At 31.4% G+C, this 15,676-nt stretch overlaps 1 protein-coding gene across 1 annotated transcript in view; it reads left to right on the top strand.

The window, feature by feature from the left end:
* Positions 1-267: 267 nt before the first annotated feature.
* LOC139492729 (cell adhesion molecule DSCAM-like) overlaps positions 268-15,676 on the top strand; it is a 40,878-nt gene continuing 25,469 nt past the window's right edge. The window contains exons 1-8 of the mRNA XM_071280882.1: positions 268-322; positions 2,225-2,539; positions 3,680-3,997; positions 4,310-4,588; positions 5,907-6,191; positions 6,605-6,922; positions 9,636-9,941; positions 11,754-12,056. Coding sequence (XP_071136983.1) covers positions 268-322; positions 2,225-2,539; positions 3,680-3,997; positions 4,310-4,588; positions 5,907-6,191; positions 6,605-6,922; positions 9,636-9,941; positions 11,754-12,056 — 2,179 coding nt within the window. The remainder of the gene's footprint in view (positions 323-2,224; positions 2,540-3,679; positions 3,998-4,309; positions 4,589-5,906; positions 6,192-6,604; positions 6,923-9,635; positions 9,942-11,753; positions 12,057-15,676) is intronic.

Raw genomic sequence — 15,676 nt, forward strand, 5'->3', positions numbered from 1 at the left:
AATAAAAAAGAAAACAGTAGTTAAAAACATATAAAATATCATGCATTATATATTCATTCAAATGGCTCTAACATTAATGTTTTATATATTAATTTATTATAATCTTATGAATAAAGGCGGCCGCAAACTTCACACACATTTTAAATATTACGTTATTATTTATTATGTATCTTTTTATCTAATAATGTTGCATAACGGATCATTTTTAGATGAAAATTATCATAACCTAAGAAGCAGCTTTGTGATATGTTTAGAGTAAATTCTATCATGGTTATGTGGCTTGCTTGGAGTGTTCTGTTAGTTCATGTTTTCTGTCAGGAAAGTAAGTATGATTTTCTCACATTTATGGAATGAATGGAGTTATTTGGTTAACGTCAATTAGATCACACAATATAAAATGTAGAAAGAAGTCAACATATTATAATATTGTTTATAGATCATGTCAAACTTCACATCACTATAATGGAGAAAAAAATTGAAAATGGAATTCATCGGAACAATAAAAAAATGCGTAACATACAGCAAATTCTCGAAATAGTAAATCATATCTTTTTTTCAAAATATGACTTTAAACAACAACTGAAGAGAACAGATACGAACATTAGTTCTTAATGCGAAGCAGAAGAGATTCATTAATTTCAGTTCCAAAGTTTAAATGAATCTGCCTATATTTAAGTTTTAACAAATGGTGAAGATTGAAAACACATTTTTGAACCAAACAAAGGTTGCCGAGTGTGAACTCGCATTACTATAAGACGTGGTACGGTACTTATACATCCCAAATTCATGTATTTAGTTTAAATGTTTAATGTTATATTTGTAATTCTCATCGGATTTTGTCAAATGTGTTGACGTCTTTTCTATTATATTTATGTGTTATGGTAAAGAAAATTAATCACCGCCTTCATTTATCAGATTTGATTTCGTTCAAAGTAATCAGTACGATATTTTACGTTTGAAGTTAGATTCATGACAAACCTGACATAGTTTTTTAATATAGTTAATTGCTACCTCAGTTTTATATTAATAAGAATTAAAATGTGCTTTGTTATTAAATGCAATATCAGTATTTAGTTCAAATACATAATCTTAAATTAATCCTAATTCTATCTTATTCATTCTTATGTGACGTCATTTTTCATTTTTTGATGCTCTGTTTTACTAATTCAAATGACGTCATTTTTTCGTCATTTTTCAGTTTCAAATAGGACGTCACTTGGCGTAGAGGTTTAAACGTATTCGGATGTGTCTACTTTTGTGTTTCAAATGTCTGGTTATGTAAATGTATTTCAGTTGTTTCCTGTAAATAGTTAATACTTCAGCTTTATCATGTACATCTTTTGAATATTCATTTTATTAAATTTACTGTTTGCAATAGTATAAATTACTCTAAATTATAGGGATTTTCTGGTTACTTAACAGAAAACCCTTGCCGTTTTTGGCACAACCTTTTTGATCTTTTGGTCCTCGATGCTATTCAACTTTGTACTCGTTTCGGCTTTCAAACTTTTGTATCTGTGCGTCACACATAGGTCTTGTGTGGACAAAATACACTTCTGGCGTATGAAAATTTTGAACTTGTTGCCTTTTGTTGGCTGTTGTTCGTGTGATTCTTTGTCAATTGTGTTCTCCAATTTATTTATATTGTAGTCCTGTGTTGTCATTTTGATGTTATATTTCACATGGCCATAAAAGTGCGAGGTTTGGCATGCCACAAAACCAGGTTCAACCCACCATTTTTTCCTTTAAAAATGCCCTGTACCAAGTCAGGAATATGGTCATTGTTATATTATAGTTCGTTTCTGTGTGTATTACATTATAACGTTGTGTCGTTTGTATTCTCTTATTTTTGAGTGTAAATTCACATTGCGATAAGACGTGTCACGGTACTTGTCTATCTCAAATTCATGTATTTGGTTTTGATGTTATATATATATGTTATATTTGTTATTCTCGTGGGATTTTGTCTATATGTGTTACATTTTAGTGTTATGTCGTTGTTCTCCTCTTATATTTAATGCGTTTCCCTCGGTTTTAGTTTGTTATCCCGATTTTGTTTTTTGTCCATGGATTTATGAGTTTTGAACAGCGGTATACTACTGTTGCCTTTATTTATTTACAAAAGATTTTATGATATCAAATAAGTTTATTAGAGTGGTTGTTTCTATATATTACCATTCAACAAAATAGCTGTTTGTAAAATCTATATTTAAATATTTTACAGAGAAACCTACAATTGTGGTTACACCATATCAGTCAACACTTTATGGTACTTCAAGAATTGTAATCCAATGTACCGTGTCGTCGTCACCTGTCGCTACATCAGTCGGTTGGAAAAAGATTTCGTTAGTTGACGGTACTTCACAAGATATAGATTCACAACATCGATACGAGGGCTATCAAATCGCCAATTCAATGATTAATCCCCATTTGACCATCACAAATATAGCATTTTCTCATGAAGCCGACTATATTTGTACTGCAAGAAATGATGCTGGAACAGGACAAAGCAATTACGGAAGAATAAATGTAACTATCGGTGAGTTATGTTTTTCATATTTTTGTTAGATATATATATGGGGTCAATTAATTTCCAATGTGTCAGCAAATTTATTGATATATAAAAAAGAAGATGTGGTATGATTGCCAATGAGACAACTATCCACAAAAGACCAAAATGACACAGACATTAACAACTATAGGTCACCGTACGGCCTTCAATGACCCCATATATATTGTATGCGTCTACCACACTTTGTATCGAATGTATCTTACCGACTATCTTAACATGTGGCATTTATACTAGTGGCATATTACAGTGATCAAGTATTCAATATTATGAACCTTATTCAGTTAGTCTATACCACTTGTTGGCTTTAAATGGTTTTTCTGTATTTATTTCCATCGTTCATCATCAACACCTTCATCTTTTGAAAGTTATCAAAGGTACCAGGATTACAATTTAGTACGCCAGACGCGCGTTTCGTCTATATAAGACTCATCAGTGACGCTCATATCTAAATATTTATAAAGCCAAACAAGTAAAAGGTTGAAGAGCATTGAGGATCCAAAATTCCAAAAGTTTTGCCAAATACGGCTAAGGTAATCTATGTCTGAGATAAGGAAATCCTTAGTGTTTTGAAAAATTCAAAGTTTTGTAAACAGGAAATTAAAAAAAAATGACCACATTATTGATATTCATGTCAACACCGGAGTGTTGACTACTGGGCTGGTGAAACCTTTCGGATTTTTCGTCAACATCGTGTTGTTATTACCAAGGGTCGTAACACCACTACCCACCGTGTAAAATCCACACATACTGATACACCATATGTGAAGTATACACGATCTCCATGCAGATGCCTCCAACAAACCAATCGTTTCCTTGAAATGTAAAGGGAATACAATTAATTATATTAATGTAAGTAATGAAGGTTATACGTTAATGAATCAGTATCTATTGACGTACATGTGTAAGACAAGTTAGATCATTTTTAAAGATACTTATAGGTCATTTTTACTGATTTTACATGCAGTTTGCTATTTCAGATTCATATCTACTAAAAAATGTTTTGTCCGATTTTTAATTCAAAATCAATTTTAATTAATCATTGTACTTCAAATAAGAGTATTTACCACAATTTGATTCAAAAGTATAGAATATATATTTTTTTCATAGAATTACCATCTGTAACTGTAACACCAGAAATACAGTTTCCATTCGTTGATACTTCGAAGATAATAATCCAGTGCGTTATCACATCATCACCTACTGCCTCCACTGTTGGTTGGCAAAGAACATCTTTAGATGGTTATTCAACAGTACCAATAGTTGTGGCCAATAGCAATGGCAAATATCACGTGGACAATTCACTGGAATATCCACATTTGACCATTAATGATATATCATTAGCAGATGACGCTTATTATGCATGTTTTGCAATCAATGATGGCGGCAAGGGAATAAGTAATGGATCCAGGGTTGATGTCATCAAATGTAAGTCTTGTACATATCAAAGCCAAGTAGTATTTATTAACTTCTTCAATCTTTCGTTACTCGTTTAATATTCGAGTTTATTAAGGCATTTAAAAAAAAAATGTTCCAACAATGATTTCAGTTTAAACGTTCTCATATATCAAAACACTGAAATACAGATTGCCTTTGTTTTTTTCAACAAACCAAAATTTAATGTTAAATACAAAACAATGATTATCACATTAATGACAATAACAAGATATAATACACGTTATGATAGTAATAAATAATATTTTTCTTTAATTTACATTTGTATTTTAATTCCCTTTGTAGCACCACTAGTTGTTAGTGTACCAGTAACAGAATATTCAGCATCAATTGGGTCTAAAGTCACCTTGCAGTGTTCGATCACTTCAAGTACTGCAACAGAAGTAAAGTGGCTTAAAAACAACAAAGTAATTACCACAACTGCTAGATTATCAGGGGGAAACGTAGAGTCTCCGTCTTTGACAATAAATTCAATAGAACAAGGGGACTTAGGATATTATGTTTGCCAGGCAACTGACGGAGTAAGGATTGTGACTTCAGATGACATATTTCTTTTTCCTTCAGGTAAGCAAGACTTAATGAAATAACTTTTAAATTCAATACAATTACCTTGTTAAAAATCATTAGCTACGCAATAGACAATAAAATAATACACGATTTCTTGTTTCAAATATTGATAAAAGCAGAATTTATCATCAATTAGCTCTGGCAAAATAAGCTCAGAAAACATCACTTGTTGCTGGTCAATAATTCAACCTAAATTGGATTCGTATTTATGCAACCTTTAGTTTGATCCCTTATAAATCAGTTAAAGGAAAGCAATAGCAACAATGAATAATGAAACAAAACGTACCCTTTCGTTGACTGATTCCACTCAAACTTTTTTTCTCAAGTTTAAGTCGCTGATGAACAAATGTTGTTAATGAAACATAACTAGATAAATACAGTTACGTGCTCGATGAATATTCATATCGATTGTGATGCTAGATCTTAAACACATGCATTGGTAACTGTTTATTTTAATATTTTTGTAATTTGGATATACATTATAGTATGTTATCAGTCAAATATTGATATTTGATTCAAATCGGTTGACATGAGTTTGAAAGCAAAGAAAGTCAAAGAAGTGTATATATTTATAAAACATGATTACAAAATTACTATTAATTTGCATCAGTATTATTAAAAGAAAGTATAAAAAAGATACAAAAGTCCAAGGTAAATTAAAAAAACATGGAATTCCTCAAATCCTGAAATAATCAAACGACTTTATATACCTACAAAAAAGTAAAATCTAAAAAAAAAATTAATCTCCGAGGGAAATTCAAAACGGAAAGTCCGTTATTAAAAGGCAAAATCAAAAGCTCAAACATATCAAAGCAATGGATATGAACGGTCATATTCTTGACTTGGTCTAGACATCTTCTTATGTATGTTTTCATAGCTAGCTAAACTTCTCACATGTATGACAGTCGCAAAAGAAAAATCCATTACTTTGAAAGAGATGTATGGTTAGGGTTAGGTCCAAACAAAAACAAACAGACATAATTCTAGGTAAAAACTGGAGTACAGCAGTCAACATTTTGCTATAATCATAATCATTATAAAAACAAACAAATATGTAACAAATAGCACAAAAAGGCATATGATAAAAGCACGTCATATTTAACAAAAAACAAAAATGAAAATAAAAGGAAATCAGATTACTTACCAGAAGATAAAAAGTTAAATAGCAGTAAGTGTGAAAGAATAAAAAGAAAAAAGTTTTATAGAATGAACCAAATTATGTTTACGATAATATAAGTTTTGCTTGTTATATCTATCCCTATATTATATACCGAGACACGTAAGTAAATTTACACTTTTGCTTTATATATTACAGAAGTTCGAATGAGAGTTGAAGTACCTGTAACTCAATATTCTCCTACTTTATTATCCACTGTAAAACTACAATGTGAAGTGACAGGAAGTGCGACATCTGTAAAATGGTTTAAAAACAACATCCTTATTGTAATAGCTAATAATAAAAGATTTTCTGGTGGTAATTTAAATTCACCATCACTGACAATTAGGTCTGTAACGGGGGATGACTTTGGATACTACACATGCCAAGTAACCAATGGCGTTGATATTATAAATGCTGATCAAATAGCTGTGTTACCCAAAGGTTAGTATATAGATACCGAATATATGTCAGAACATACAGAACATTTAATAATGTATTCAATGGCAAAAACATTATGTATGATTCATTTGAATATGTGTTTGTTTAAAATATGAAAAATTTTAAAGCAATATTAAATTGTCTTCAAAGTCTCTTACGTAGATATGATAAATGTGTTTTATTATAGTTTCCACAAATTTTATTTTCATTAGGCATTTAATTTGTCTACCATTACTCATGAAAATACCACCAAAACATCTCATAAGATTTTTTCGAATTTACTTTTATATCCAAAACTGTCCAGTCATTATCATACAGTACATACACCAGCGTACTGAAAAGCCGTGTTGCTCAACGTATGTCTTTTTCGTGAAACAATATTGTAGATGAAAAAAAAGTTATTATAAATGTTGCAGGCATTCCACCAGTTATTTCTGTTCCACAACCGGTTTCTGCACCGATAACAGGACAACAGTTCATTGTCCCTTGCATTACAGAATCAAACAGCAGTTCTCTGAACGACATACAGTGGATACATATAGATTTTACTGGAAAGATTATTGACCCAATAATTATATCTTCGCAGCAGCCAGTTAAGTATCAAGGTTCCTCAGTCAATAATCCATCACTAGTGATACACGATTATCAGTCTTCTGACGATGGACGCTATATGTGTCGTGCTACAAACAGTTGGGGAAGTTCTGTCATTGATGCAGTTTTGGCTACAACTGAAAGTAAGTTAAATTGCAGGTAAAATCTAACAAATTATAAATGTAACATAGAGAGAACTATATCAGTGGTTTAGTTTTGGTAAACACATAGTAGGTTAAATGTCAATGTATGATTCATTAGGTCTTTTCACTTTTTGCATTGAAAGACCTTTCGATTTTGTTCTGATTATTATTTGTCAGGAGCCTCTGGCCTTTCTTAGTCTTGTATGTTTTGTGTTTAATTTCAGTTCATCTATATGTTATGAAGTTTTATGTGACGTCCATCTTTACTGAAATAATACACATTTTTGTTAAGAGGCCAGCTTGAGTCCGCCTCCGGGTGCGAAATTTTCTCGTTGTCTTAGAGAGCCATTAGTGGTTTCGGGCTGTTAAATGCTCTTTGGTCAGATTTTTGTCTCTTTGACACACTTTACATTTTCATTCTCAATTTACGATTTATAAAAAAAACTAAGTTCATAAGACTAATAATAGTGTGGTTTATCCTAAAAATGTACTTGATGTTCCATAATCACAGAAATAACTGAATGTTTTAGCTAGTGTGAGGCCCTAGTGTAAAAACGCAGACACAAATTCCTAACCCTTTACCTGTAAAGGCTATGAATGTATTATCATAAAGGTTTTGTGTATCGAATACAATACCTATGCTTTGAAGTTATGCAAAAAATAACCACAGAGCTAAGTAGTCAGTTCTATAAAACTTTTTTAGTGAATTTTTATACCAGATTGGTAACCTAATGCATACAATCTTTGTAAAAATGGCTTTGTTTAAATACTTCTAGTTCACATATTAGCCAAAGTATGTTAGATATATATAGACAGAAAATTTGAACTTTTATAGATGAGTAGGCATACAGTAAGGTAAGATCTGGACTGGAAAGAGAGGCAGAATTTGATACAAAATATAATCTTGAATGTTGGAATGTGTAACAACTTAACTTTACATTTCTAGTAATATGAAATGCTTTAACTTTATTATCAGAATAGTTTAATAAATGTTTTAGACATTAAGGAAAATCCATAATGTTACTTTCTAAAGAGCCAAACTGATTCAAATTTCAAATTCAGCGAAGATAAAGTAACAAAAGAGAGCATATATGTTAAGTTATGTTTTATGACATTTACAAAGGTATTTACTAGGTTCTGGCAACCTTTTTATTATATCAATATGTATCATACTTTTTTAATTATTTTGACATTTGTTAGTTGATACAATACATTATCCCGGCCTAGTTAACCATTAGTAGTATATAACAATTTGATGAGTACTTATTAGTTAACTTATTTCTGAAATATATACATTTTTCATATATCCAAATAGTACATAATTGTATACATACAAAATGATCTGGTTTTTTTTTAAATAAGAGATAACAAATCGCATTAAAAAAAGAAATACAAAACACCAATGTCTTAGAGCATTCGTTATAGAATAATTTGTACAAGCGACTATGAGGAACATAAATGCAGATATAAACATAGACAAAACAGCAAATATACTTTTAAACAAACATATGACAACATTAAATCGTAATATGGATAGTGATGCGGATAAGGTAGAGAAATGTAAATCAAGACTCAATTAGGTAAACAAAGAACCTACGATTTTATAAAAAGATATTCTAGTATTGAAAACCAGCAAATGTTTGCCATGTGAAAGGGGTTACTTTTAGAAAATGAATTCTGTTCTAGTTTAAGATTCTTTGATGTAATTGTTTATTTTATATGATATTCGTAAAGTTTTGATCTATAAACAATAGATTTTTTCAGGAGTATTGATAAGTTTTTTTTATATTATTCATTTCTGTTTTTCCATAATATTCGGAAGCCAAATTCACACATAACCTTCTAAAAGACAAAAAAGGATGGCATCTTTAAAATTCTTTCGTTTAATTTTCAGATAAGAACACTTACATTGGTATCATTCAATAGCCAATAGCCACCTTTCGCCACCTTTCAGTGCGTACATGTATCTCAGATAACACAGTAACCTTCAGATAATGGACACTACTGATACTCAATGATTGGCTTTATTTCTACTTTATGAATAGAATAAATGTTAGGGATGTAAGAATAATATAGTTCTTACATATATATGTATCATGCATTCAAATTTTCATTACCCTCAGGAATAGATTACCATAGCTGTATTTGGCAACAACTTTTAGGAATTTTCGGTACTCAATGCTCTTCAACTTCGTACTTTATTTGGCCTTTTTCACATTTTTTTAGAGCGTTACTGTTGAGTCTTTGAAGATGAAACACGCGTCTGACGTATATACGAAATTCCAATACTGGTATCAATGAACTGTTTATTTAATTTCATTCATGCATCTATCTTTGGTTGAGAAGATAAGAAGATACCAAGAGGACAATTCAAAACCGTTAGTCGCAGAAAACACAGACAACCCATGACAAAAGGAAATATTTTGAACAGAAAAGTAACATTTCCAACCCACTACAATGAAATGTAAAAACGAACACTTCTTAAAACTGGGTTTATCTTAGTCGCGCAGGAAAATTAATCATTCTATTTCGATAATGAACGTCAGTGATATTAAATAAGATAATTACCAAATAATAATAATACTGAACACATTTTATATCAAAACTAGGTGGTTAAAAAACACCTTTTGCAAACAATATTTATTCATATATATCTCCAATACGATTGCCAAACAACTCATGATCAAATACGATGTGTGTTATTTATTTCTAGGTGTACCTACTGTATCTATAGGTGAGAGTTTTCCACAGTATGAAAGATTTACCGAAGTGACTTTGTTTTGTGCTGTGAATTCTGGAATTTCGATACTTCATGTGTTTTGGCAGAAAAAAAAGAATTCTTACATAACTACGATCGGACCTTATACAAACATCAATAAATATAGCGGTAGTTCGCCATCTACACCACAGCTCACCATAAATAATCTCGATGATGGCGATGAAGGTGAATATACATGTTTTGCATCAAACGATGTAGGAATAGGACAGAGTTCATCAACACATTTATTTATAAGAAATGGTAAGCTGCTGTTTAGATACTAGATATTAGCAATTTACAATAGATATAATAACTTTATTTTCATAATATATTTCTGGAGATTATTTGGTAAAGGAAGTTCTCATTTTCTTATCTTATTTTGAAGCACTTCAAAAAGATCTCATATAATAAGAAAATATAGTTGTTCGTATCATATTTGTTGTACATAGAACGTGTTTAAGTGGCATTTAACAGTTTCGTTTGACTGAATTTTTGTGTAGCCAATTCAAGAAAATAAAATAGCAGGTACTAAACCAAAAGGACAATAGAGAACATCCCAGAGCGTATACATTCATATTTTCGAATGGAATTGTTTATGAATAACTTGTCATGTAATGCATGTCAATACATTTTCCCGAGCAAAGGGGCGATAAAGCACAGCCTCCAGCAGGCGTTCGATTCAGTGGGATAATAGTTTTATCAGAATTGTTACATAAAACGTCCGAATTATTTGTCGTATTCATATTTTTGAACATCGATCAACTATAGTAGTTTCATTAATGCTTCTATTATTTCCTTGTGCCCTGAGGTGAGATTTCAGGGTTATTACTCACAGTGTATATGCTACATTTATTTCCTAGATATGTTTAGTTACATAGTGTGCTAGTAAATTAATTCGATTTATAAGGGTTTAGTAATTTCCATATGAAGTGAGAGCGGAATGAAATGATATATGTGTAACCAAATTTCGTATACGGTCAAACAAAAAAAAAGAACAAAAACAACGTGTGATTGGAATTGTTTAGAGTTGATGGTTCATCATATAAAGGCTTGGTTAACTTATATATGTAAAATTAATATGAGGCGACCAAAATTAACAAATTTCAAGATAGCAACCCTTTGGGCGTTTACAGCCGAAAAAAGTGTGGTTTATTAATTTTGAACTATACTAAATGGTATGAGAATGCTTTATGAGTTGGACGGAGTTGGTCTCAGTATGTTTTCTAGAAAAAGTAAATTTAATGTGTAGAGATATGTCCTCTGTGAATTTCTGTTTATACTATTAATCACGAACGTAGTTGTCTATTACAATAAAGGTAAAGATTATCACATTGTCAATGTTTTCATGTACCACCGTTTCAGTATGATGACAAATAACGAAATGACAGCATCACTCTTTCACGTTGGCATGGCACCCCCCTTTTCCCCTTCATTCGATGTCTTGAAATTACTATAAAGAAGCCAAACTGTTCTTCATTTACCAAGTCGTTTTGTAGATTTTATACCTCGTTCGGTTTTGACAGGTTTCATTGCCTTCCCTCTAAAACTTGATTTCGGTATGATTTTTTTCACTTATTATAATATTTATCAATGATCAAAGTATGATAATGGAGTTTGTTTTTATAATTTCAAGGGATACATTGTGGTCAGGCGTATTTTCCCCATATTTCTTATTTCAAAGTTCAGTGAAATTATGAACAATCCCTTAGCACTCAATAAATCATAAGATGCAGTTGTTTTGAGCCATCATAAAAGTTCTTTCTGAATTAAAGATTTTTTTGACAAATGGGCGTACCAGAAAAACGATAGTCGAATGAAAAAACAATACTTAAAACGGTATTATTTCATGAACTAAACAATAGCATTTAAAAAAATCTAAACGCCACAGATAATTTTTATATACTTTGCTCTAGTTGAAGGCCTTACGCGGACCTATAGTTGTTATTTTGTGTGTAACTTTGGTCTCTGGTGATAGTTGCCTTATTGGCGATTATATCACGTCTTCTTTTTTATATTTTATACATTTTCAGTGACATTGTTTGTTTTAAATATATTTCTTTTGTGTCATGGTAGGGCAGCCACCAACCGTTTATGTAAGCCAATCAACTTACCAAGTTGTCATCCATAGATCAGTGACTTTGGTTTGTACTGCTGTTTCTAACTCTATATATGGTATCACTGGTGTTCATTGGATAAGATATACTACTGGTGGCTCTCTTACTTTACCTTATACTAGCAAATACCGTGGAGGCAGTGTTTCAAATCCTTCCCTTACGATCGTCTATACGGATGAGAGTGATGATGGGACTTATAAATGTTCCGTCTCTGATAATTTTGGGACAGGATCGGGATCTACCAGACTCTATGTAACAGAAAGTAAGTATATTTTGTTTGCATTTTGTTGTTCTTCTCTGTGCGCAGGAAAAGTTATTTACCACTAAATCGGTAATTTTCACTGTACATTTCATCTACAAAAATCATGACAATTTACTTTTTGCATTTCTAAGGTTCAAACTTGCTCAGGAGTTGTTTCCGTTAACCATTTTTAACTGTTTTATTTAGGCACGTTGTGGTTATGGCGCTTAATACGTTAGGTTATAGAACAATAAAAAACATGACAAAAAAAAAACTAATAAAAAAACCAAAACGAAATCCATACATGAAACTTTTATCAAACGTAAGCTTTTATGCATATTTTCTCGGTCAAAAGGAATACAGTTCAAATTCCAAATTACATTTAGAATGACAGTGTGTTTAATAATTCAATTATGTTGTATTGCTTCATATTAAGAAATATAAATCAAAAAGTTTCAGAGAATTCCTGTACCAACTGATATTAAATTTCAAAAAAGCAAACAAGATACACAGGGTGCAATTAAAAACTAGAAGTTTAAAAAAAACCAGGTAAGACTAAGGCAAAAAACAACCAGAGAAAACAATAACAAAAGCTAGGTCCACACTTCATTAAGAAGAATATGTGGTATGCTTACCAATGAGGAAACTATTTGACAAATACGAAAGCAAGAAATTGTCAAGAATCTGAATGTAAATAACTAAAGAACATTGTATCTTGCGTAAAAATGTGCTTATTCAGTTGATTGAAAAGCATAATCCAACCTATTCACGTTAAATATTCACTTTAAAACATCTTATGGAAGCAGGATCAATATACCTGTATTAATATATTTTTGTCAGCTTATATATAGAAAAAGGAAGATACACGTGTATGGTGTGAGTGCCAATGAGACAACTCTCCATTCAAATAGCATTTTTTTAAAGTAAGCCATTAAAGGTCAATGTACGGCCTTTCATGTTTGATGTTAGCAATACTTAATTCCCAAAGCTATCCATGAAATTGAGCCAATTCTTCATCAAGCCTTTATATCAGTGATAAAATGGCAGTCAACTGAGGAATTGGAAGAATCCGTTGGATCTATTGATGGTATGTCCGAAAGAATAGATCGCCCAACTGAAAACTAAGCATTGTTTTATAGTGGACATCGTTTTATACACTGTATTCATACGTAAATCATAATAGACACAGAAAAGAAAATAAGATACATCAAATCTGGTTTCCTAAGTCATAACAATGACGCGATGTCTTACAGATTGATAGATGCGGTCGTTCCACACGTTAATATTACTATTCCCTTGTGATTGTTACTTAATTGGCGATACCCTATACTCATCGGAACATCCTCTTGCAACACCATATACTGTAAGGTATCTACGCAATCAAAATGCAATAATCCGCTCTCACCGCAAAATTGTCAATGAAAAAATTCGTGCAAGAAGAGTTTGTGTAGAACATTCCATAAGACCTATGAAAATTTTCTTTTTATAGACAAAGTCGGAACGATGATGCAGCCTTTGTAGAACTATGTGCAGCTCTTTGCCTACGACGAAACATATTTAATGATAAATTTGCATGATGAATAAATTGTCTATAACTTGTATTAGTGATAGAGTTTGCATTAAACTCAGCTTTTGTTGATAGATTCGTGTGAATTGATGAATTGAAGTAATATCCCATCTAGTGTATTCAAATTTCAAACAATACAATGGAGTGAAAGGTTTGAGTTAATTGACATAACATTTACATTTAACATTTACCTCACTACTATATATGGTTTCGGTATCGATTTCGGTATCGGTTTCGTCTTATGGTGAACATGACTAATATGACTGTTATACATAGTGTGAATTTGCATTGCTATACGTCGTCATTCGATATTTTGTACATCGAACATTAATAATCATGTACTCATGTACTTATTATGCACTTGTTTTTTTATATTTCTGTTGTTGTTTTGATTGGATAATTTGTTCTGTCTTATCGGTTGTAGTCCAAGTAGTCACAAAATCGTCTTTCCATAACATCCTTCATAAAAATTGTTTTGAGTAATATGAAATAATTGTATAAAGTTCGTGATGTCATGTTAGTTACGTAAGCTCGTCAATGTTTTTAATATCATGTTGTGTTTGTTGTTGATGGAATATGTGCCGAAAAAGTATTCTCCATTCCAAACGATGGGAACAAATTGGAGAGTTGTTATTAATTTGTTTCATAAAATCATAAAAAAAATGACCAACGTAGAAACAAGTATCTTGCTTTAGATTCGGATAAATCTTACTTTATAAAGAATAACTCTGATTCAAACCAAAAATGCTATGAAACTGACATTATAAGATGCTTGATTTCTTGATTGACAACATTTTTACTATCGTCATTCCTCTTGGAACCAATTGTAACCCTCCACTTGCCGACTTGTTCCATTATTATTATGAGACTGACTTCATACAATAACTTCTTAGGAAGAAAGATAAGAAGTAAGCAATATCCTTTAACTTTACTTTCCGTTATATAGATGATGTTCTGTCACTATATAATTCAGAATTGGTGACTGTTGAACGCATCTATCACATTGAACTAGATATAAAGGATACAACAGATACAGTCAAATTTGCCTCCTATCTTGACTTACATCTAGAAATTGACAATGAGTGTCGGTTGAAAACAAAACTTCACGATAAACGAGATGATTTCAGCTTCCCATTTGTGAACTTTCCATTTATATGTAGCAACATACTAGTAGCGGAGTATATATCTCCCAATTGATACGATATTCCCCGGCCTATATTTTCTTATTAAAATTTCATTGAAAGAGGGTTGTTGGTGGAAAATATTAAACCAAGAATTCCAAATAGTGAAGTTGAAATCATCCCTTCGAAACTTTTAAGGACGCCATCACGAGTTGGTTGACAGTTATGGAATATCCGTGTCACAGAAGATTTATCAATGTGAAGATGAGAAAAGTCCATTTTTGTTTATTCTCTACAATGCAATGACATATAATTTAAAAAATATATATACTTTGTTCAGATACTCAAAAGACAGAATGCCCTTCAGTGAATTGGTTTATTTATGAAAATTCCTGCTATCTCTTCGTGACCTCACAGCTTGACTGGTTTGGAGCACAAGTAAGTTAATTTGTTGTTTTATATGAAAACGAAAAACTGATAGTAAGCATTACTACAGTATCCCATGGTGTGCAATGTGATTGGAGGGTCGATATTACGCGATAGTGATATCTTCCCGGTAACCAGTTTTTATGTACAGACACGCTGAAAAAGATGTAAACTTGATAAAATATAACAATTAAATCCTACTGACAAAGTTGCCCATGGACGTTCTTATTTGTTCTGGCAAAATCATAATACAATAATTAAAAAACAAATGCAGAAAATGTTTGTTTATAACAGTTTATAAAACAATCATTTAAAATTTTAAAAAATCACATGTTAAACTAAGCTTTGGTATAGCAAACGTCGAATTGCTTCACAAATATGTATAAGTCAATATACATATCCATACATCGGTACTTTGTGTCTGTTGTCTTGTTAGAACCTGCTCCAGAAGTTGAGCTATTTTGAAATCACTTTGTGCGTTTCTTAGCCCACCAATTCGTTCATCCAACAAATATTTACGACATAAC

The sequence above is a fragment of the Mytilus edulis genome, chromosome 10 (genome assembly GCF_963676685.1).
Source record: "Mytilus edulis chromosome 10, xbMytEdul2.2, whole genome shotgun sequence".
In the NCBI taxonomy this organism is placed as follows: domain Eukaryota; kingdom Metazoa; phylum Mollusca; class Bivalvia; order Mytilida; family Mytilidae; genus Mytilus; species Mytilus edulis.